General features: G+C 41.8%; 2 protein-coding genes across 2 annotated transcripts; both read left to right on the forward strand.

The window, feature by feature from the left end:
- Positions 1-10091: 10091 nt before the first annotated feature.
- Positions 10092-14355, forward strand: LOC139455555 (uncharacterized). The gene is made up of 2 exons (XM_071237106.1): positions 10092-10107; positions 12526-14355. Exon 2 carries the CDS (start codon positions 12542-12544, stop codon positions 13499-13501), a length of 960 nt encoding a protein of 319 aa, XP_071093207.1. The 5' UTR covers positions 10092-10107; positions 12526-12541; the 3' UTR covers positions 13502-14355.
- Positions 14356-20033: 5678 nt separating this feature from the next.
- On the forward strand, positions 20034-22491 carry LOC139455556 (uncharacterized). The gene is made up of 3 exons (XM_071237107.1): positions 20034-20052; positions 21777-21835; positions 22264-22491. The coding sequence occupies exons 1-3, from the start codon at positions 20034-20036 to the stop codon at positions 22489-22491; spliced, it is 306 nt and encodes a 101-aa protein (XP_071093208.1).
- The last annotated feature ends 203 nt before the right edge of the window (positions 22492-22694 follow it).

Below are 22694 nucleotides of genomic sequence, written 5' to 3' on the forward strand. Positions count from 1 at the left end.
TACATGCATGTATATGCATGTTGTTGTGCAGTGTGGTGTGCCTAGGGCCAAGATTATCGAAACGATCGTAGCCCTAAAATCATCGTAAAGTTGTCGTAAGGAAATCGTAGGCTATTTTCGAAACTATCGTAGCCCTGAGATATCTTAAGTTTGTCGTAAATCTAAGATAGCCCCATACCCGTCGTAAGTTTATTTGATCTTAATCCAAGATGGCGGCATACTTTCCCATAGATATTTTGCCAAACAATTATTTTGCTTTACGTTCAAAGATTGACATTTCATTTTGTTAAACTATGTGATTCAAATTGACACTTCGAAAACACGAAGAACGCATCAATTATTTCACGTCAGAAATTGTCTCAATCGCGATCCAAATAATTATGGAGTCGATAGCATAAAATATATTTCTATCCAAGTCCATGCTGAAGAAGTATGAAACAACGTACCTTTTCGATAATTTGGGAAGGATAAAAATGGAAGGTGTCGGCAGGCTATAGTAATGACCGTGACCTTATTGATCAAGCTCCTTCCCAGCGCGTGACACCTTCGTTACACTCTCGGTAACATAGTATATAGAGAGCTCCGCGAACGGACTATCGCTGTGAGGAGCTTGTCGCCCGTAGAGACTTTATTTAATTTAAAAGGTTAGAAAATGACTACATTATATGTATAACTTGACAATTCCTAAATTATCTCTATTTGCGATCGAAAATTAGTCTTACGTTTAAGTTTTGAAAAGAATTATGGATCTAGATAGATGCGCGTTCACGTGAGGACCATTTGAAGGGAAAGTAGAGAGGTATCTTTTGGCACATTATTTCAATTCTAATAGCTAAAGTGTGGTAATAATCGAGTCCGGACCAGAAAATCCAGTGATTGACATCATGAGCATCGATCCACGCAATTGGGATACGATGTTATGTATCAAACAAGTCAGCCAGTCTGACCACCCGATCCCGTTAGTCGCCTTTTACGACAGGCATGGGTTGCTGAAGACAAATTCTACCCCGGATCTTCACGGGTGTAGTGTGAAATGTTATCTAAAATATTTCTTGTCAAAGGAAACTTTAATTCTTGTGAGTGAGTTAATGCTTTACGTCAGTCACATCGGCAATATTTCAGCCATATCGTGTAAATAATTGAGTCTGGGCCAGACAATCCAGTGATTGACCTGAAGACCTATTCTACTCCGGATCTTAACGGGTCGACTTCACTTGTATTGAAGGGAGTCTTTGATAAAGCTGATAACTGTCTGTGGGTAAAAACTTTTTACATTGTTTTGGAAAAAAAATGAAAAGAAAAACCGAGCCTGACCACCCGATCCCATTAAATCTTTAAATTACGACTAGCGTAGTCGCCTTTTACGGCAAGCATGCTTTACTGAAGACCTGTTCTACCCCGGATCTTCACGGGTCATCAAAACGAGAGGTGGCATGAGCGTATGCATGCCCAACATGCTCTACAGGAACAACTTTTGTAGTTTCTTGACAACAAATTATTCAAATAAGATCATCACCAAATGAGAAGGGTCTTTAAGAACTGCCACAGTAGGTCGGTCACAATGACATCGCGTCGTAATACATTTACATCACGTACAAGACGTCAAAATGGCCGACACGATAAACGTGACGGAAGATATTTCCGAAGTTGTTAATGAACCTGCAGCTAATACAAGCGTTAGTTATCACTGATCAATTGGCTGAACATTGAAAGATGATAGCAGCACACGTAGTCCTGCAGCATTTCCCAATGGTACATCTGTTGTGTGAGATACAGTCGTGACTCGCGTGTATGTTCGTAGATTTATACATACGTGCGACAGGTCGGAATGAAAACAATTCCACAAAACAGATACCTTCTATAGGATTACCTGTCATGCTATATATTATTACCCTGTCCCGCGACCAGTACAGATCTGGGTTATATGTGATCTTCAGCAACCCTTGCTTGTCTTAAGAGGCGACTAACAGGGGAAGGTTGGTCAGACTTGCTGACTTGGTTGATGCATGTCATCATATCCCAATTAGGTGGATCGATGCTCATGTTGTCAATCACTGAATTGTCTGGTCCAGACTCGATTATTTACAGACAGCCGTAATATAGCTGGAATATTGCTTAGTGCGACGTTAAACAACAAACAACATGTGGAGGTGTTAGACCGCTCAACCGCACAGGTTGAAAATATACAGAAGAAATGTTTATTAGCAGTCGACATACAGACAAGAGTGCGCGCTGCAATCTGATTGGCCAATTCCTGCAAGGATGGTTTGGAGCGAACATAATAGAGTTGCCTCCCTTAGGCCGTAAATCTCAATACGCACCTTTCACCACAATCTTACATCCACACCGCCTAAATAAATGTCGACTCGACATTTCACAAAATGCATGTGAACAATATTTTTTACCAACAGTATATTAACTAACTTGCAATGAAAACGACTCCTACTTGTTTACAAACCGACTGTGAAACAGAAAAATATATAATCTTTGGCTGAAGAAAACACATCACACAATCATACTTGTACACAGCAAACAGGCAATACCTGCAACATGTGAATAAAGCTTACTGAGCTTTGAAAGATGGCCAGTCATACAAAGTCATACACTACACAGTTTCTAACAATAATGTTAACACATGAGCTAGATTATTCAGCCTTGTACAAATTCTAACAATTTGTATCACACATTTGTTTCACAAGAAATAAGAAAACTAGAGGAGTTTACACCACATCAAGAACTCACACATTCACTCTAAGCTCTATGGTGAATAGGATACATGACTGGGTTGACAACTGCCTGAGGTATCATCATCTGGAACGGTTGATACAATGGGTTTGGTGGCATGGGCCATGCTGGTCCCATCATATTTAGAGTGAGTGGGTGAGTATTGTTTTACGCCGCTTTTAGCAATATTCCAGCAGGGGGGACACTAGAAATGGGCTTCACACATTGTGCCCATGTCGTGAATCGAACCTGGGTCTTCGGCATGACGAGCCAACGCTTTAACCACTAGGCTATCCGACCGCCCCCAATCGTATTTAGAGTTACCCTGGGTCTGTACATTGAATGGTTCCCGATGGTGTCTAATGTCAACCTCGCTGGTGGAAGTCTGCCACGTCTCCTTCATCGCTGATGAATTTCATTACTCTCGTAATCTCTAAGTCAGTGTCTGCTGAAGTCTGAGTAACAGCATGTTGAGGGTATACCTGACAAGTGTCAGTCTCGGGTTTAGCATTGGCGTCACTTGCACTATCATCTTCAGCATTTCGCCCTGTTGCTGTTCCCTCACTGTTGTCTCTATCATCAGTCACTCTCATCAGAGACATGAGATTCTTTACTGTCACTGCTACTTCCTGCACCATTTTCCTGTACATCTTTGCCACATTCAATAATCATTTTTGAGGAGTTAGTGTCACTTTCATTTATGGGCACTTTGGGAGGTTCTGTCTAGGCTTAGTTTTTGGTCTCACAATATCGAGTCTAGGACCTTTCAACTTGGTTTGCTGTGTCTCCTAGATCTCTACTGGTAACCCATTACAAGGCAACAACATATTCCTGTGTGGGACTGTGGTGCATCCATTACCATACACAGGTCCATCCTCTGTTGCTAGTTTCACCCCTACATGGATCTTTGGTTCCCAATACGATCTGAGCATACCAGGTCCTCCTCGTTCCGACATATTTCTTACAAGTACTTGGTCCCCTGAACTGGTGCTTCCCTTGACGAGAACTCTTTAATGCCTGTTTGTGAGCTTGTTCGTATGCCTGTGTCATACAATGTTTCCATTGTTCTACATACTTGCTAGGTTTGGCGCCTTATATGCCCTGGCCCAGTCCAAACATCAGATCAACTGGCAGTCGTAGTGAGCATCCAAAGAGGAGGTAGAAAGGTGATAAACCAGTTGCGTCGTTACGAGTACAATTGTAACCATGCACAGCTTTATTCAAGTGATCCTTCCAGTTGGTCTTCATTTGGCTGGGTGGGGTTCTCAACATACTTAAAAGAGTCCTGTTGAAACGTTCAAATTGTCCGTTTCCTTCCTGGTGATAGGGTGTTGTTCACGATCTTGCCATCCTGCTATATTTCTGAAGTTGATGGAAGAGATGGTTCTCGAGCTCTGTAACCTGGTCATGATGGAGCTCTGACGGAAATCCAAACTTCAGCACAAAATCATTAAATATCTAAACCGTTGCTGTTTTACGAGATTTGTTGCTAGTGCCATAGGCTGGAGAAAAATTGGTAAAGTGAACAGAAACGACGAGGATGTATTCACAGCCACCTACACTTTACTCTAGCTGATTGTGTTTGCGATCCCTCAAGCACCTGCAATCCTCGGTTAGGTATCGTTCAATGTCTTTCTGCATATGTGGCCAGTAGAACTGTTCCCTTAACAAAGCCATGACTCCCTCTGATCCAAGATGACCCATTTCATTATGAAGTTCGTGCAACACCAGTGGTCGATACTCACGAGGCAATACTATCTGAATCCGTTCCTCAGTTCCTAACAGCAAAGACTTTCTACAGAGGATTCCATCTTTACTGAAGAACATCTTCTTCCATTCTCTGAATAAACCAGTAGTCGCCTCATACTTACATTCTTGTTTTGGCTTTGGTGGTCGTTTGATCCTTTAGAAATACTTCCAAATTTTCTGGATAGTCGTGTCAACCAACTGTTTCTCCTGAATATCTTGTGGGCTGAAACAGTGGAAAGTTGGTCTGACCGCGTTTTCTGGTTTGACATTAACATCATCAGTTATAGAAGAAAGCCAGATATTGTCCTCTTCATTCAGTGCATCATCAACTTGTATTGACATGTAAATGGCATCTTGACATAGTACTTTCTCGGTCTCATGACAGCTCTTCAGTGTAAATGACAATGACATATAATATGACGTCATACTTATGATGACGTCATAAATTACAACTGTGACGTCATAATGTATTTACACTCTCCAGCGACGACACCAAGTAATTTAACGTAGGGAGACATTTGAATTAAAATATACAGTATTTGTCAAGTAACAGTGTAACATTTACGATTGAAATGACAAATCTATAAATACATTCTAGAGTTCAATTTGGGTTTCATCAATTGGATAAACATTTGTTCTTTTTCCAGTCTCAGCTGCTTGTTACTTGTATACAATTTATAAAACGGAAAAATACTAAATTTCTCGTTTCCGCAATCATCAATGTGTGTGCTAGCAAATATGCATCGAACATCAGGGTCTCTAATCTGCTGTTTGTGTACAGTGACTCTATCTATGTAGTTTTCGCCACATCCCGAACATCTCATAACATACACCACATCTTTGCTGCGGCAGTTGGGGGCACGGGTGGCCCGGTCGTCTAAGGCGCCGCGATTCGCTGTGCAGAGTTGCGTCCCTTGGACACGCCAGAAACCTTTGATTGTGGGTTCGAATCCCGGTTCGCCCCGATTATGTTTCTAGGTTTGTCAGCACCATACCCATGCTCGTGGGTTTCACCGAAGTGGTAAACGTCTGATACCTGCATCACTTCGGACTTCCTCCCACATTAAGCTGACACGCCGTGATATAACTGTAATACTGTTAAAAGCGGCGTTAAACCCTACTCACTCGCTCACTCACTGTCGGCTTTCACATTGAAACCCTTGCCATTTGCAAAAAGGAAAGTGGCACCTTCACTTATGATGTTACACGTGTCGCATCTTGGTGTGTTACATCTACTTACACATAGTACACTCCCTGTACAAGAATATTTGGATGGACAAAGAATTTGCTTGAGATATTGAGTCCTTGTTTCATTTTATCACTACTTTGCTATAGAATTGGGAGGTTGTCCCTTATGACTGGCATGATATCACAGTTATTAGGATTAAAGGTTGACACAAACGGTATAATTTGATCGCCCACAGATTTTTCATTGGGTTTCAGTAGAGTATGTCATAGATGGAATTTTTAACGACTTTTCTATAACGTCATATATATATATATATATATATACTGAAAAACAAAAGTTCCTGTGACATTGAATAAGATTTAATGCAAAGTTGTTTTTTACCGAATCTGAGACAATTTCGGTTTGTAACAGATAAAAGACTCCTGCAAGTGTTCAAATGGTATAATTTGCCACACTGACTTCAGAAAATGCGTGATTTCATTAAAAATATGAACATGCCAAAATGTAATTTACAAATCAATAGCGTGGGCGATGACGACGCAAAAACGGTAGAACAACAGGGCTTTTGATCTCGTCGCGGTAGCGCTATCCATTGAGATTTCCCTCTGCCACTATCAAACGGGTCCTCTGTCTTGCTGTAATCCATCCCCATACCATAACGCTAACGTGAAAACGAGACTCGTCAGTGAATAGAACTTTTCCCCACTGCATGGCCGTCCAGCGTAGACGCTGTCTGCACCACTGTAGACGTGCGTGACGGTGGTTTCCTGTCAAAATGGGACGTCTGGTGGGTCTTCTTCCTGCACATTTGAGGCGACGACGTACGGTTTGTGAAGATATTCGTCGAAGGCCAGGGATTGCTTCTTGCAGTTACTGTTGCTGGCTGGAATCGATTTCGTAGGTGTGTTGTTCGAATCCAGTTGTCTTGTCGATTATTGGTTACGCGTGGCCTGCCACTCCGAGGATGGTCTCTGACCGCATTCGTCTGTTGCCAACGTTGCCATAAACACCAACTGGTGTTTTCTGGTGACGTTACATTGTCTTGCAACATCACGTTGACTCGATCCTGCTTCAAGCATATCAATGGCTCGCAGACGCTCATTTTCGGACAGGCGTGGCATTTCGTAATGTTGAATAATTGCATAATTTTGTTGTTTTTCTGAGTGGTTGTTGTCAGCACGATGCTAAACAATGCACGTTTTTATACCCATTCTTGGGTAGTGAATTCATGGGGCTTGCATAAAAGTAAACTTTTGCATGGAATGCATGCTTTTCAGTAGCAGTTGCGTTTTTGTTACTTGATTCCATACATGTACTACCATATTGTTTTTGAGTATACATAAACTGACGTTCAAAAGAACTTTACCAGAGTTTGAATTCACTCTTGCTCAAAAACAACAAAACATACATGCATGAAGTAAAGTGTATTGAGAAGATCAATATATCAACATAATCAACACTGAAAATGACAATCATACCGCGACCGAGAATGACGTCACAGCCCCCCAAAGTTGGGTGTGGTACAAAACTCGAGCTTTCAGAGTCATGGACAATAGGCAGAGTACATAAACAATCGCTCACGTTCAATAACAAGTCATTAGTAGCGTGTGTGGCCACCAAATACCTCAATACACGCAAAAACTCTTCGACGCATAGAAAAAGTCAGTCGTCCGATGAGGTCACGTGGGATTCTTCTTGGAGGGCGCGATCAGTTCTTGCCTGTTGGCTGGAGAGTGTGGTCGTCGAACACGACGATCCCTCAAGTCCCAGAGGTGTTCTATGGGGGACATGTCGGGTGACCGTGCAGGCAACGGCAGGACGTTGATGTTGTTGGCTGCGAGGAAGTTAGTGACAATTCTGGCTGTATGGGCTCTAGCCTGATATATGACACCACGTGGCTGCTGTTGGAGAAATGGTAGGACAACTGGACGAAGAAAGTTATCCATGTAACGCTGAGCTGTCAAGTTTCCATCAACGATGACCAGCGGTGTCCTCTCCTGCCCACAGATCCCTCCCCACACCATGACACTCCCTCCTCCATACAGAATCGACTTTCGTCAGTGAAGAAAACCCTCTGCCAGTCACGTCGTTGCCAACGTCGTACACTCCGGGCCCATCTCAATCGCAGACGACGATGTTGCGCTGTCAATAGCTGTCCTCTGTATGGTCTAAAAGCCCTCATTCCATGAGCCCTGAGTCTCCTGGACACTGTCTGTCGACTAACCCTGTGACCTAAGGCATTTGTCGCCGATGACGTCACCGTCAGGAAGCGATTTCGGAGGTGCAAGGTACGCAAGTACCGGTCATCATGGGGCGTGGTCACCCTGGGTCTGCCTGTTCTTGGCCTGTCAGCAGTCCGCCCTGTCTGTCTGTAACGTTGCATCCAGTTGGTAACGGCAACACGGGAGCAACCGAAGGTTCGTGCAATATGGGAGTGGGTGGCTCCCATCTGTACCATACCCAAGGCTCGTTCACGTTGTTCGACTGTGAGTCGTGGCATTTCTTTTGTGTGTTTTTTTATCACTGTGGATGTCTGACTTGCCGTTGCAATCATTTTATACCCTTACCCGCACGTGCATTTGCAGTTGTCCGTGGTGCACGTGTTTTTCACTTTTTCGCGTGTTATCTCGCAAACATGTGACAGACGATTAACATTTTCTGCATACACTATAATTGTTGTATTTAGGTTATGTGTTTCAGATAGACTTCATCGAAAAAAAATTATACTTTGTCTGAAATTTGTATTTTCAGTTGGTAAAGTTTCTTTTAGACGTCAGTTTATCTTCAGAGGTTCAGGACAATGTATAATAATGAGGGGTATTTTGGCCAAGAAATTCAAGTTAAGTTTCAGGTCTATCGATAACGTTCAGTTACCATCAACTAACCAGTTCCCTTCCACAGATTTACCCACCTGAACTAGAAATAAAGGAGAACAGTGCGACCCCCTCAACTGTTTCATATTTAGATTTATGCATAAAGATTCAGAGAGACAAAACACTATCCACAAGACTGTATGACAAGAAGGATGACTTCAACTTTCCAATAGCTGACTTTCCCTTTATGTCGAACCCGTGAAGATTCCGGGGTAGAATAGGTCTTCAGCAACCCATGCTTGCCGTAAAAGGTGACTATGCTTGTCGTAAAAAGGCGACTAACGGGAACGGGTGGTCAGGCTCGCTGGATTGGTCCCAATTGCGTGGATCGATGATCATGACATCAATCACTGGAATGTCTGGTCCAGACCGCCGTCATATAGCTGGAATATTGTTGAGTGCGGTGTTAAACAACCAACCAACCCACCCTTTATGTCGAGCGATATTCTAACAGCCCCAGCCTTTAGTGTCTACACTGAACAACTTTTTACGTACAATCGAGCATGCTCTTTTATCCAAGATTTCAAAGAGCGTCATCCGACTTGTCAATAAAATGTTTGATCAAGGTGACATTTCCAAATGTGACACACAAGTTACAAACATGATGTCCGATGCAATTGGCTATTTTGACTTGTACGACATGTTCCCGTGTTTAGGTGAACAATTGACTTGCCTTTGCATGTGTTTAGGGGCAGGATACCTTCACCTTTACGCGAACACCTGGCATCATCACTACTTGATAGTGATTCATAAACACATGCTCATGATATAGTCGGAATCGAACTATTGACTTCTTTATGCAGACATTTCTATTGGGTATGGACAGGGTTTTGTCGCTTTATTTATATTTATTTGAAGATAAACACATACTCTTGATATAATCGGAATCGTACATTCGACTAGGCTTTTGAAAGATATTTCAAATGGTATTTTCAGATGGTAAATAAAAGAAGTCGATTGGCACATAAAATTCATGCATCCTTCATTTAGATTGCTTTTTACGGCAGGTATTGGTTGCTGAATAGGTCTTCAGCAACCCATGCTTGCCGGGAAGAAAGCGACTATGCTTGTCGTAAGAGCCACTAACGGGATCGGGTGGTCAGGCTCACTGACTGGGTTGATGCATGTCATCGATCCCAATTGCGTGGATCAATGCACATGATATCAGTCACTGGATTGTCTGGTACAGAAGCGATTAATTACAGACCGCCGTTATATAGCTGGAATATTGCTGCGTGCGGCGTTAAACAACAATCAACATCTTTAGATCGGGCGGTCAAAGTTCACTCAGAGCCCACCTGACCTCTATGGAAAGTCTCCAGATCTTCACGAGAACCATCGGATCGGAGGCGAAGATCTGACTGTAATAAGATACGCCCCACCCAAACACGTCGAATGAAATGGCCGACATTAAACAAGGATGTGAATTCAAGAGGTATACATTGACTACATGATTGACAGGCGAACGCGGATATATGAATCAAGATGGCCTGGGCCGCCTGTGAAACCAGTTAAACTGAATTTTAATTTCTTCAGTATCCAGATTTCTTGTTGAGAGAAAGAAGCAGGCACGTAAGTACAGGGAGTTCTATGTGTGGAAATGTGTGTCTCGTCCCTTAACTGCAGTGACGTGACAAGTGTCACAGTGTAAGATACTTCTACCTTGAAGATCCGGGGTAGAATAGGTCTTCAGCAACCCATGCTTGCCGAAAAAGGCGACTATGCTTGCCGTAGGAGGCGCCTAACGGGATCGGGTGGTCAGGCTCGGTGACTTGGTTGATGCATGCTATCGTATCCCAATTGATTCTCATGATGTCAATCACTGGAGTGTCTGGTCCAGACTCGATTATTTTCAGACCGCCGTCATACAGCTGGAATATTGCTGAGTGCGGCATTAAACAACACACAAACAAGTTAAGGTACAGACTTAAATACCGGTGAATCTCGTCACGTGCTATCGCTTTCTCGTCTCGTGTTATCGCTTGTTTGGTCTCGTGAGTTTGGTAAACATCTACAACACATATAACCAGACAGACATGTACAGTCAGTCACAAAGACAGACAGACATGTACAGTCAGTCACAAAGACAGACAGACATGTACAGTCAGTCACAAAGACAGACAGACATGTACAGTCAGTCACAAAGACACAAAGTGAGTGAGTGAGTGAGTGAGTGGGTTGGGTTTTACGCCGCTTTTAACAGTATTCCAGTTATATCGCGGCGTGTCAGCTTAATGTGGGAGGAAAGCCCGAAGTGATGCAGGTCTCAGACGTTTACCTCTTCAGTGAAACCCACGAGCATGGGTATGGTGCTGACAAACCTAGAAACATAATCGGGGCGAACCAGGATTCGAACCCATAATCATAGGTTTCTGGCGTGCCCAAGGGACGCAAATCTGCACTGCGAAGACGAGTGGGCCACCCGTGCCCCCAAAAGACACAAAGTAAAAAAAGAAAAATATATTAACTTGAAAAGCATAAACATGTTTTTTTATTAATATACACACATGCATATGCTACATGCACATGTACACACATACATACATATATACACACATATGCACACACACACACACACACACACACACACACACACACACACACACACACACACATATATATATAAATTTTTATATATATATATACACACACGCACACATACATACATACATACATACACACACATACGCACACACACACACACATACATACATACATACATACATACATACATACATACATACATACATACATACATACATACTTACATTTGACAAAACTACATTGCATACTTATTTAACATATGTTACAGATAACCATAGTAATGCGCTTCATATTGTTATCATCGTTAACTGTGTGGTCACACTAATTAGGATGTCTTTCCATGTGTGTGATGTATCCAAGTATATATATCAACTCGTCTCGTGTTATCGCCGCTTTATCGCGACCGTAACTGAAGGCGAGAAAGTCAATTGTAAGGTTTTAGAAGGGTAGGTGCTGTCATAAGAGCGCATGTGTCCATTTGACCACACTCTTCAGTAAACAGTTTATTAGCCTGGGACGTGTTTCTCAAAGCCGTGCTACGACTATCAGTGGTCTATATGTGTAGGAGTTGCGATCACTTTGTAGAACAGGGACGTGGCATGCAAGACAACTGAATGTATGTCTTTAACTTCCATAGCTTGTGTTGCTAGTTCTCCAAATTTGTCTCAGTATTTTGAACTTCCATAACAATTTTCAAAAACTTTACTGTCTGCTATTAACACTTGTCCTATAGTTTCGGATCCGTGAAGATTCGGGGTAGAACAGGCCTTCAACAACCCATGCTTGCCGTAAAAGGCGACTATGCTTGTCGTAAGAGGCGACTAACGGGATCGGGTGGTCAGACTCGCTGACTTGGTTGATGCATGTCATCGATCCCAATTGCGTGGATCGATGCTCATGATATTAATCACTGGATTGCCTGGTCCAGACTCGATTATGTACAGACCACCGTCATAAAGCTGGAATATTGCTTAGTGCGGCGTTAAACAACAAACAAACAAACAAAAAATATAATCTTACAGAATGCTTGTGTCGACGACGTGGGTGGGGTGGGAGATGTGGGGGTATGCATAAAACTAAAACAAACAACAAACAAACTTGTAGCTGAGCCAGTTTGAGTGGTCACAATGGGCCCCCTCATCGTTGCCATCCTATGGATTCAAACGTTAGGGGTGGTGAGGAATCCAAACGTTTGCTCATAAAGCCGAATACCCAGGTTCGAATGTGAAGCCAATTTCTTGTGTCCCGTGCCAGGTTGTTGTTCTGGTATTGCTAGAAGCGGCGTAAAACCATATTCACTCACTCACTTTTAGATCGAATCGCCATCTAAGTGAGTGAGTAAAAATCTAACGTCGCATCGGCATTATTTCAAGCCATATAGCGACGAATCGCTTTCTAAACATGTCTGCATTACTTGAAATATTAACTTCTTTTTTATTCTTTCAGACACGCATCAGCAAACATGAGCGTATGGACAGACTGGCTGGACTACATCCCAGTTGTGGGGACAGTCAAGAACACGGTTGAGGCTGTATCAGCCGTCTGCCATGGCGACTATGCCCTTGCAAAGGAGAAGGGAGCGTACGCAGCTCTGGGTCTTGTGCTGGATGTTCTCACAGCTGGAACACAACATGCCGCGGGTACTGCGTACCATACAGTTGTTGAAAATATTGTGTTCAGGGGCACTACAGCAAAAGAAGCCATGAATGCCATTAAAGGAGCTGGCGCAAAATCGGGGAAAGGAGCTGGCGCAAAATCGGGGAAAGGAGCTGGCGCAAATGCGGCTGCTGCTACTCAAGTTCCGATCCAAGAAATGACCAAGAAATCCAAAAGACCATCAGACCCAAAGACCAGCAAGGGTGAGAAGAAAAGGCCATCTGAACGTGGAGAACACGTCATCAATAACAACGTCCTAAAGGTTTTTAAGACAATCATAGACCGATTTGCTACTCGGATTGGAAGCACAGCAGCTGAACTGCTTGGAAATAAAGAACACACAGTCACTTATCAAGCATATTACAGGCCCCTACCACAAGACATCACCCAGTCAATCGGGTACCAGATGGTTGCACACATTCCGGAAGAGGACCAATATATTGATGCCAATGCAACTGCCTATGGAGCAGCCATCAGGGAGATTTGTGACATGGTGGTCACTTATATGTACGACTATTACAGCAACAACTTCTACAGTGGTCCTGCCGTCGATAGGAGCATCATCGATCTGATTCGTTTACTGAACAACAGCCAGTTGTATGTGGACGAGTACGCCAAACAGTACTGGCTTCGGCATGGCGGGGACGAGGCCAAGTTTGAGGACAGCAGACAACAAGTAGTGAAGATGTTCAGACGTCTGTGTGCACCCACAAGCGGGGAAAACGAGGCAAAGCAGTGGGTGCGCGATCTGACTGGCCATATGTAACTGTGCTGACATTGAGGATGTGGCAAGAAGGGACACAATAAGCTTCTTCTTCTCACCTAAGATGCCACGAGAAACTACTGCTACCTGTGAAAGCTCAATCAACTATACTGGCCTTTAATTGTCATGTCATGAGGAGGGAACCTTTAACTTTATACGGAACATGGAAAACTATGCTGTGATGCCATGTGAAGTAATGCTATGGTAACATCGTTATATACACTGAACGTTGATTGCCTAGCTAAAACGTAGATACATGATACTTTAACACATAACTACAGTGACATCGGATGCCAAGACAAGATATTGTGACACTTAACAGTACTGCCATTGGATGTCAAAGCAAGATATTGTAACACTTAACAGTACTGACATTGGATGTCAAAACAAGATATTGTGACACTTAACAGTACTGACATTGGATGTCAAAACAAGATATTGTAACACACTGAACTATAGTGACATTGGATGTCAAAACAAGATATTGTGACACTTAACAGTACTGACATTGGATGTCAAAACAAGATATTGTAACACTTAACAGTACTGACATTGGATGTCAAAACAAGATATTGTAACACACTGAACTATAGTGACATTGGATGTCAAAACAAGATATTGTGACACTTAACAGTACTGACATTAGATGTCAAAACAAGATATTGTGACACTTAACAGTACTGACATTGGATGTCAAAACAAGTTATTGTAACACTTAACAGTACTGACATTGGATGTCAAAACAAGATATTGTAGCACACTTAACTATAGTGACATTGGATGTCGAGACAAGATATTGTGACACTTAACAGTACTGACATTGGATGTCAAAACAAGATATTGTAACACACTGAACTATAGTGACATTGGATGTCAAAACAAGATATTGTGACACTTAACAGTACTGACATTAGATGTCAAAACAAGATATTGTAACACTTAACAGTACTGACATTGGATGTCAAAACAAGATACTGTAACACTTAACAGTACTGACATTGGATGTCAAAACAAGATATTGTAACACTAACAGTACTGACATTGGATGTCAAAACAAGATATTGTAACACTTAACAGTACTGACATTGGATGTCAAAACAAGATGTTGTAACACAATGAACTATATTGACATTCGGATTTTTCTAGGTCTTTGCAACTTATCTATTTGCACAGCATAGACGAGTTTCTAATCTACAGAATAGTGTTGGTTTGTTAAGTAATATGTTTTCAAAAAATAGTATAATTGTAAATTCGTTTAGGTCTGGGGGCGGTCGAGTAGCCTAGTGGTTAAAGCGTTCGCTCGTCACGCCGAAGACCCGGGTTCGATTCCCGACATGGGCACCATGTGTGAGGTGCATTTCTGGTGTCACCCGTTGTATATATTGCTGGAATATTGCTAATATTCCATCTAATTTCAGGGTTCTTTGGGCCGATCAAATAATATGTAGAAGGCCTCACAGTGAAATTTGAAGCAAGAAAATGAAATTATGATCACATAAATGATTCATTGTGTACATTGATCAATCGGAAGGGGTGCTAATTGGGATTGTTCACTAGCCAATATAGTAGCAAATATCGCTGTGGGCGCTTATTATAGCGGGGCGCTTATTACGTCGAATACGGTATATTTGTCTTGTCAGAGTACTTGATCACTATCAAGATAGTGGCGAATAATTTTCATTCACAGATATTAAAAGTTATGGGCATCGACTTTGTTGTATCTGTTGTGCCTCTTATGGCTTTGGATGAAACAGTTGTTCATGTCGTCTATGATGTCTTGAACTTGAGAGAGAAAGCTTTGTACCCAAAGCTGGTGCAGACATCTATCATTGCACTGCTTCCTCCAACACTCAGCACCTGGAAACAAGGGAAGAGGGCGGTAAACACAACAGCAGCCGGACCTGGTGCAACACACCAGCAGTTAGACCTGGTGCAACACGCCAGCAGTTAGACCTGGTGCAACACGCCAGCAGTTAGACCTGGTGCAACACGCCAGCAGTTAGACCTGGTGCACCACACCAGCAGTTAGACCTGGTGCAACACGCCAGCAGTTAGACCTGGTGCAACACACCAGCAGTTAGACCTGGTGCACCACACCAGCAGTTAGACCTGGTGAACCACACCAGCAGTTAGACCTGGTGCAACACGCCAGCAGTTACACCATCACAAGATCTTCATATAAAAAGTCTCTATTTACTTTCAATTATGATATGCATATTCATGCACCACCTCATGAATATGTCAATAAGTGTTTCAATATCGGATAATACATTTTTCCTTGTGAAATGATGCGTTAGATTGATAACATTGATAACGGCACTGATTCAATTCTAATGTGTCTAGACAGATCATTCGCATCAGATGGAAGTATGCCGCTTAGTCAAATTAAATATAGGGTGTTTATGCTTGGTAAACCCGTAGGAAGACAGGCTGTGGAAAGAGAGAGATGAAGTGAAGTAGCGATTTCCCAAAATATAGTATTTCATCACTAAATAACTAACTAAATAAACTAATAGAATTACTATAAACATAGATGTGCTAAGCAATACATGGTGATTACCGAGAGAGGTGATGCAATTTCTCCACGTGCTATACAACTGATCCTGGTTCTGCTCGCCATGAGGATGAGGATGGTGATGGTGATGAGGATGATGATGCTAATGGTGATGAAACCCCGATGTATTCCATTTACAATCCCTGCCCCAACTCCACATGTTAAGTCTACGTTCAAGGTCAGTTCGGAATGCCATCTTCACTTTCTGGAGGGGCACGGGTAGCCCAGTCGTCTAAGGCGCCGCGATTCGCTGTGCAGAGTTGCGTCCCTTGGGCACGCCAGAAACCTATGATTGTGGGTTCGAATCCCGGTTCGCCCTGATTATGTTTCTAGGTTTGTCAGCACCATACCCATACTCATGGTTTTCATCGAAGTGGTAAACGTCTGAGACCTGCATCACTTCGGGCTTTCCTCCCACATTAAGCTGACACGCCGTGATATGACTTGAATACTGTTAAAAGCGGCGTTAAACCCAACTCACTCACTCACTCACTTTCTGGAGGTCACTTCAGAGGTACAAGCTGTGTACAATTATACTGTAGTAATAATCAGACTTTTGAGAAAGCTGTCGGTGTCTGTAAACATGCTACCTGTCCAATTGTATCACAGTTAACGTTATTGATACTTTCCCGTCTCTCCACAGGTAGAAGATCTGCAGCCCTCCACTCCCTACTGGTGTATCACAGAGCAGCCCGCGACTCCACCTGTGCATCGCGCCTGATATAAAAAAACGTATCAGTGAAACGTAATAAACACCTGGTGAACGTAAAACTGTTGTGTGGTTATTTGTTGCTTTGTTTAAATGTTTTTGTGTAATTATCACGTGAGTGAGTGAACTGGGTCTAACGCTGCTTTCGGCTGTATGTCCGTTTGTCAGCTTAGTGTGGATGCACACAGTAGGCCTGTATAGTTTTAGTGAAACACCAAAAGTGCTATGGTGTGCCAACCAAGAAACGTGTTGTATTCTGAGAGTATTTTGTATTAGAATACCACTCGAAATTAGGTACCTAACATTCGTCCCTAGGCCTTGATCAAACCCTGGAACATTATATTCAAGCCATAATCAAATGACACAACGCTAAATGAAATAACGCTCTTCAGCAACCCATGCTTGCCAAAAGGCGACTGTGCTTGTAAGTGGTGACTAACGGGATCGGGTGGTCAGGCTCGCTGACTTAGTTGATGCCTATCATCGTATCCCAATTGCTTAGATCGATGCTCATGATGTCAATCACTGAATTGTTTGGCCCAGACTCGATTATTTACAGACTGTCTTCATATAGCTGGAATATTGCTGAGTGCGGCGTTACACATCAAACAACAACAACAACAACAACAACAACAACAACAACAACAACTAGAATGGAGATACGAGAAAATAGTGATGCGGAACATCATTATCTAGCAGGAAATAGACATCACTATAATAATTATGTTTGGGAATAACGAATTGAAACAGTCCCTTCATTTTGGACCACACTCTTCAGTAGGTCAATACGACTCGTCATCCATATAAGAGACCGTGCAAATAGGTGGATAGTAACGGTGAAGTGGATTGGTTAAAAGTACCCAAACAGTAACAGGCTCCCTACTTGTTTGATGTGCACACGAACGACACAAGAGAGGAGTGATATTTACCATCCCGAAACACACAAGCGTAATAACCTCTCTATCATATAATGTCATTCTGAAATACTATCGTTGAAAAAGGTTTTGTCATCTCTTACAAACATTGCAAAATTTCCTGGAATGTGCGCAGTAAAATATAACGTCACAAGGTCGGTGATTAGTCAGTCGGTCAGTCCTCCCGTCAGTCAATATAGTTCCAACAGAAACTTACTCGTTTAGACAATGGCGTAACTACCATTTGGCAGAAACACATTGCCTACACATAATTCATCAATGTCAGTGATCACCCTACTAAGTCTATGTGAGGTCACGTTTGTTTAGAGTCGTTCTGGTCTGTGATAACGTTACGAAATGCAGTCAAGTGTCCCACTTCAGGGACAAAAGGAAACAAGGTAAAATATTTCGGTCACACCCCACGGTTATAATTCTGGAAAAGACTCTATGCTGCAGAGTCTACAAGCACAGAGTCGATGTGGAAACTGACCACGCTGGCGTCTTGGCAATCAGTTGTTTCAAGAGTTGCCTACACTTGTAAAATGCCAGCTTAGGTATGACTTTGTTTGAGTTTCGGTATCTGACCCACCTTTAGAACACATTTTATAGAAGGCGCCAGTTTATGAAAGCATTTTTATTTTCATAATTATTTTTTTAAAGGCTACAGCTACATGGTTTGGAAAAATATTTAATAATGAGCGAGTTCAGTGGAGACGTGGAGCTGTTGTTACAAATAAAAACCCACAACGAGAGTTGGTATTTTTGATAACCATGAACCATACTTCTCTGTGTTACCTCTCTAATGGTAATATGTTAACTCCTGTAGCCTGACACGTCAATTATTCACTCTGTCCAAAAGTGCTAAAACCTCACTACACGGAAACTGGCTCAACGTTTCACGCATAGGATATGCAGCATAGACCCGTCCCCGACCCTCTCGACAGACAAAACCTCGCTACACGGAAATAGGTCAACGTTTCCTGCATACCGAGATGCTGTAGGCCTGTCCCCGGCCCTCTCGACAGGCAGACCCGCTACACGGAAATGGGTTAACGTTTCACTGCAGGGAAATGCTGTATGGGGAAATAGGTCGGATCGAGCTAGACTGATATCCCGTGCTTCGCCTCCATGCGGCAACAGGCGAGGAGCGCAAGCGCTCTTTGGCAGGCAAACCAGTCTTGGACCGAGCGTCACTCCCTCTGATGATTGTGCCCGAATAACACAAACCTGCATAGTGTAATAATTTACAGTGAGGAATGTTTAAAAAAATATTTTCATAATTATCTATGTAGTCCATATTTACGCATATATTTATACATGTGTAATACAAAGATAAAGATTCTTTTAAAAATCTGTTAACATCTTTCCAACTATTACTCATCCCATGTAACTTTCTCAAACCAAAAGAAAGAAATAAAACACGGCGCCTGGCGCCTGGCGCCGTGCAATAAAGCTTGATATTGGATGGTTAACATTTGTAAATATGCAAATCCTCCTTAATCAATACAGAAGGTTGTGAATACCCTTGACGCAAAACCCTGTTCTCACAATGGTAATGTATAAAATTATTGGATTAACATTTCTTAGAGATATACCGAAAGGTTTGTCAGTTTGGTACAGGATGTAAACCCTCCCCTCAGGTGGGAAGCCAGGGAAGCGCAACAACGGAAGTAATTAACATACTGTAAATCAAATGCACAGGTTCAGCTGTTGTCTGGTGACTGTACAAACTTTTACGAAACTGCCACCTCTTCTGAACAGTTTATGAGTTATGTTCCGGAAAAGAACCCTGGCTTGAACAAAGTTCAATTTCTTTGCATTGCCTACAGAATATAATAACAGAAAAAGGCATCAGTTCAGCACGTGCTTGTTTCATTTACCTTATCAATGCAGCATATGGGAGTAACTAGAAATTACTTGGGAAGGTACCCACTACTGTCATTATAACCACTTCACCGTCTCCTTCTCTTATATGTAAGTATTAACTTACTGAAGAGCGTGTTTCAAACATTTCATACATCATACTTATACTGAAGCCTACTTGTAGCTACAATTTAATGCTCTGCGGCGTCACTTTTGTTTTGTCTGATATGCATACATTCTGCATACAACTCACTCGTTTTCATCCAGCCGACAACTGGAAACATGACTGGGATCCTGACTTGCGTAGAGGAGGAAGAAAACCAGTCAAACTGTAGTGTCACGTGATAGAATGACAGTCTCGCGAGATTTATGACGTCGCTATGACGACAATTTCACACTGATACCGCCATTGCTGTGCTATCATTATTGCTATCACATTGCCATTTTTCTAGTGTTGTTTGCCTGGTATTTTGATCTCCTCCGTCTGTGAAAATCATGAGCTCCTATACCCAAGGTATTTCTTTATTACTGAATGTGTTAGTTTGGCTATATTTCTTTCTTTTATGACTTGTGTAGTAATGTGTACTAGATCTATGTTCAGACTGAAGTAGGGAAAAGAAGAAACTTCCAGAATATGCTGGCAACAAAGATGATCATTTTGTGTTGAGATCTTTTTCACGTTAATTCAGACCGCCTTTTCAACCTGTTCCTCATTCTCTTAATAAACAACACACTCGTGTGTTATTAGATTTATCTTTCCTTTTAAATATTCGACACTGATTGTCTCAGAGCGGTTGTCATTTGTCCAAAATGGAGGTTATTTGTCTCATGGTCTTATAGGGCCTAACAGTTACTTTAGCCTGCTAGGACCTTTTTAATACTACTGACTGTAAACCGTGGTTTATGTATATTAGTAGCCAGCAGCAAAGAGGCCAGCTATTAGTAGTCCGCCGATATATTTTACACGTGAATGTCGTTTCGGCAATGGTTTATTTTAGAATTGTTCAATACGTACACACGACAATCAAATTCCAGTGGTTACTAGTATTCAATTCACGTGTTAGCCAATATCCATGTTGTTAAGACTAAATCATGATGGTCATGACTATTTTTATATTCAAATGTTTTGAACCAAAATTAACTGACTTGGGGTTCCATCCACTCCCACACCAATTCCGTTTCCATTCTATTTTGAGTTACCTTCAGTGTTATCAACAGAGGTCTAAAACGTTTGTATTCTAAATTCAAATAATAATTGGTAATATCTTAGGAGTAAGATGTACATTATATGCATGGCTTTCAATAATGATAACTTCTCTTAGTAAGGAAGTAACCACAATGAATAAATAGATCAGGAACATTTCCAACAATTGGTACTGAAGTAGGCATTATACGAATAGTGATCATCGGCATGATACTTTTACGAGTGCTTCGCTGCCTAGGTTTAACGTGCTGAACAGACTATGGCTGTTGACCCAGGTAGAATGAATATCTAGAACAAAATCACTAATTTTCACATGTTTCTCCAAGTCTTATTCTGAAAAAGTACACATTATGGCCACTTGAAATGTATACTCTTTAAATTTCAAAGAATTGTATCCTACACAAACAACATTTAGGTTATTTATTACTATTGAATGCTGGAACTTTCTGCTGGTCTGTTGTATACTGTAACATGGGGTACATGTATTTATGGTCACTTGGATCTATCTATTTTAACAAATCGTTTTGAAGAAAGATAATTACATTTGTATCACTGTTTTATGAACACATGCTAGTACTTCATGTCAAGTCTACACCAATACACTGTATGTTTCTTCTCTCAGCCAAACATTTCGGATGCTATTCTCTTGTAACTCTTTATATCCCTAAGCAGTTTACTTAATAATACAATGATTGTATTATTTTTTATTTACCAACGGTTTGTGTAACGTCATGTGATTCTGCCCCATCTTGACAGTGTAACTTGTTTCTACCACAATCTGTACATCCTGTTTTTGAAAACATTACATTAAGATATATTGATGATAAGCAATGCTACTTCTGTGGGATTTTAAGACTTCATCCAATGATGTGATAATCGCCCTTCACTTTTCAGTGTGTAATATATTAATTGACTCCTATGACAATGGATCAACAGAACAACTGTAAACGTTTTTGAAACTGGTTTATATACTGTTCAGTTGATCCTGTCTTGTTTATCCTTATTTAAGACTCTGATTCCTTCTTACTCGACAGCTCTTGACCTCGTGATCAGGTTCCCCTTGAACTTTGACATCTGGGCCCCTCCTCGCCAAGTGGGTGTCTTAGGAATCAGTCATTTACTAGAGTTACTGTAAAACTGAAATAATGTGTCTTGTATTTCATGATTGTATGGACTTAACCAAATACTCTTGAACTAATACATATACTTTTGACTTATATATATCAGCGATAGAACTAACGATTTTAGTCTAGTCCTTATAGTGATAACAACATTAAAAGGGCACATTTCTACTAGTCCTTATGATACCTTAACTGTTGGGCAGTTTGGCAAGGTACATAGGACAAGTGCCAATTTCGAACACTGTATATGTGCAGTAATAATCACCTTCTTAATCAGTACAGTTCTTCTAAACTCATGAGTATCCCTTAAACATTTCATTTCCAACATCCACCCTCCTCTTTCTCTACTTCCTTCCCTATTCTGTCACTCTCTACATGTCCTTCTCTCCCTCCCTGTCAGCGTCGTCCTGGGAGATACATGACCATCCTTGACCCCTTGTCTGAGCTGCCTGTCCCTCCCACCTCTCTCCCTGCCCCTCTCTCTACCCCCGTCCTCCGTGATGCCCCTCACTTCGTCGATATCGACCTCGATGATGACGACACCCCAACCCAGTCCCCAGTTCGAGTCTTCCTGTCACGTGTGTCTGGATTCTTGAGGAGAGTGTTCCGTGTCAAGATGGACGCTTAGAGTGACATCTTGGAATTGTATCATATCATAATTAATTATCTTGAGTCATATATGTTGTTTTGGGCATATTTTGGACCTTTCGGCCGTTTGTATACTTTTCGGACCTTTCGGACCTTTCGGACATTTTGTGCTTTTGGATTTTGTACTTAATTTGTATCATACGTTAAAATACGTATATTTTGACTACTAATTTTGGCTCTTTC

The sequence above is a fragment of the Haliotis cracherodii genome, unplaced genomic scaffold, assembly GCF_022045235.1.
Source record: "Haliotis cracherodii isolate W230 unplaced genomic scaffold, xgHalCrac1.p SCAF_11, whole genome shotgun sequence".
Lineage (NCBI taxonomy): Eukaryota > Metazoa > Mollusca > Gastropoda > Lepetellida > Haliotidae > Haliotis > Haliotis cracherodii.

Bases quoted from the DNA above. Each gene is read 5' to 3' on its own strand.
- LOC139455555 (XM_071237106.1), top strand. From the start codon at position 12,542: ATGAGCGTATGGACAGACTGGCTGGACTACATCCCAGTTGTGGGGACA.
- LOC139455556 (XM_071237107.1), top strand. The intron at 21,836-22,263 runs GTGGGTGTCTTA...CCTCCCTGTCAG, and splicing joins TCTGGGCCCCTCCTCGCCAA to CGTCGTCCTGGGAGATACAT.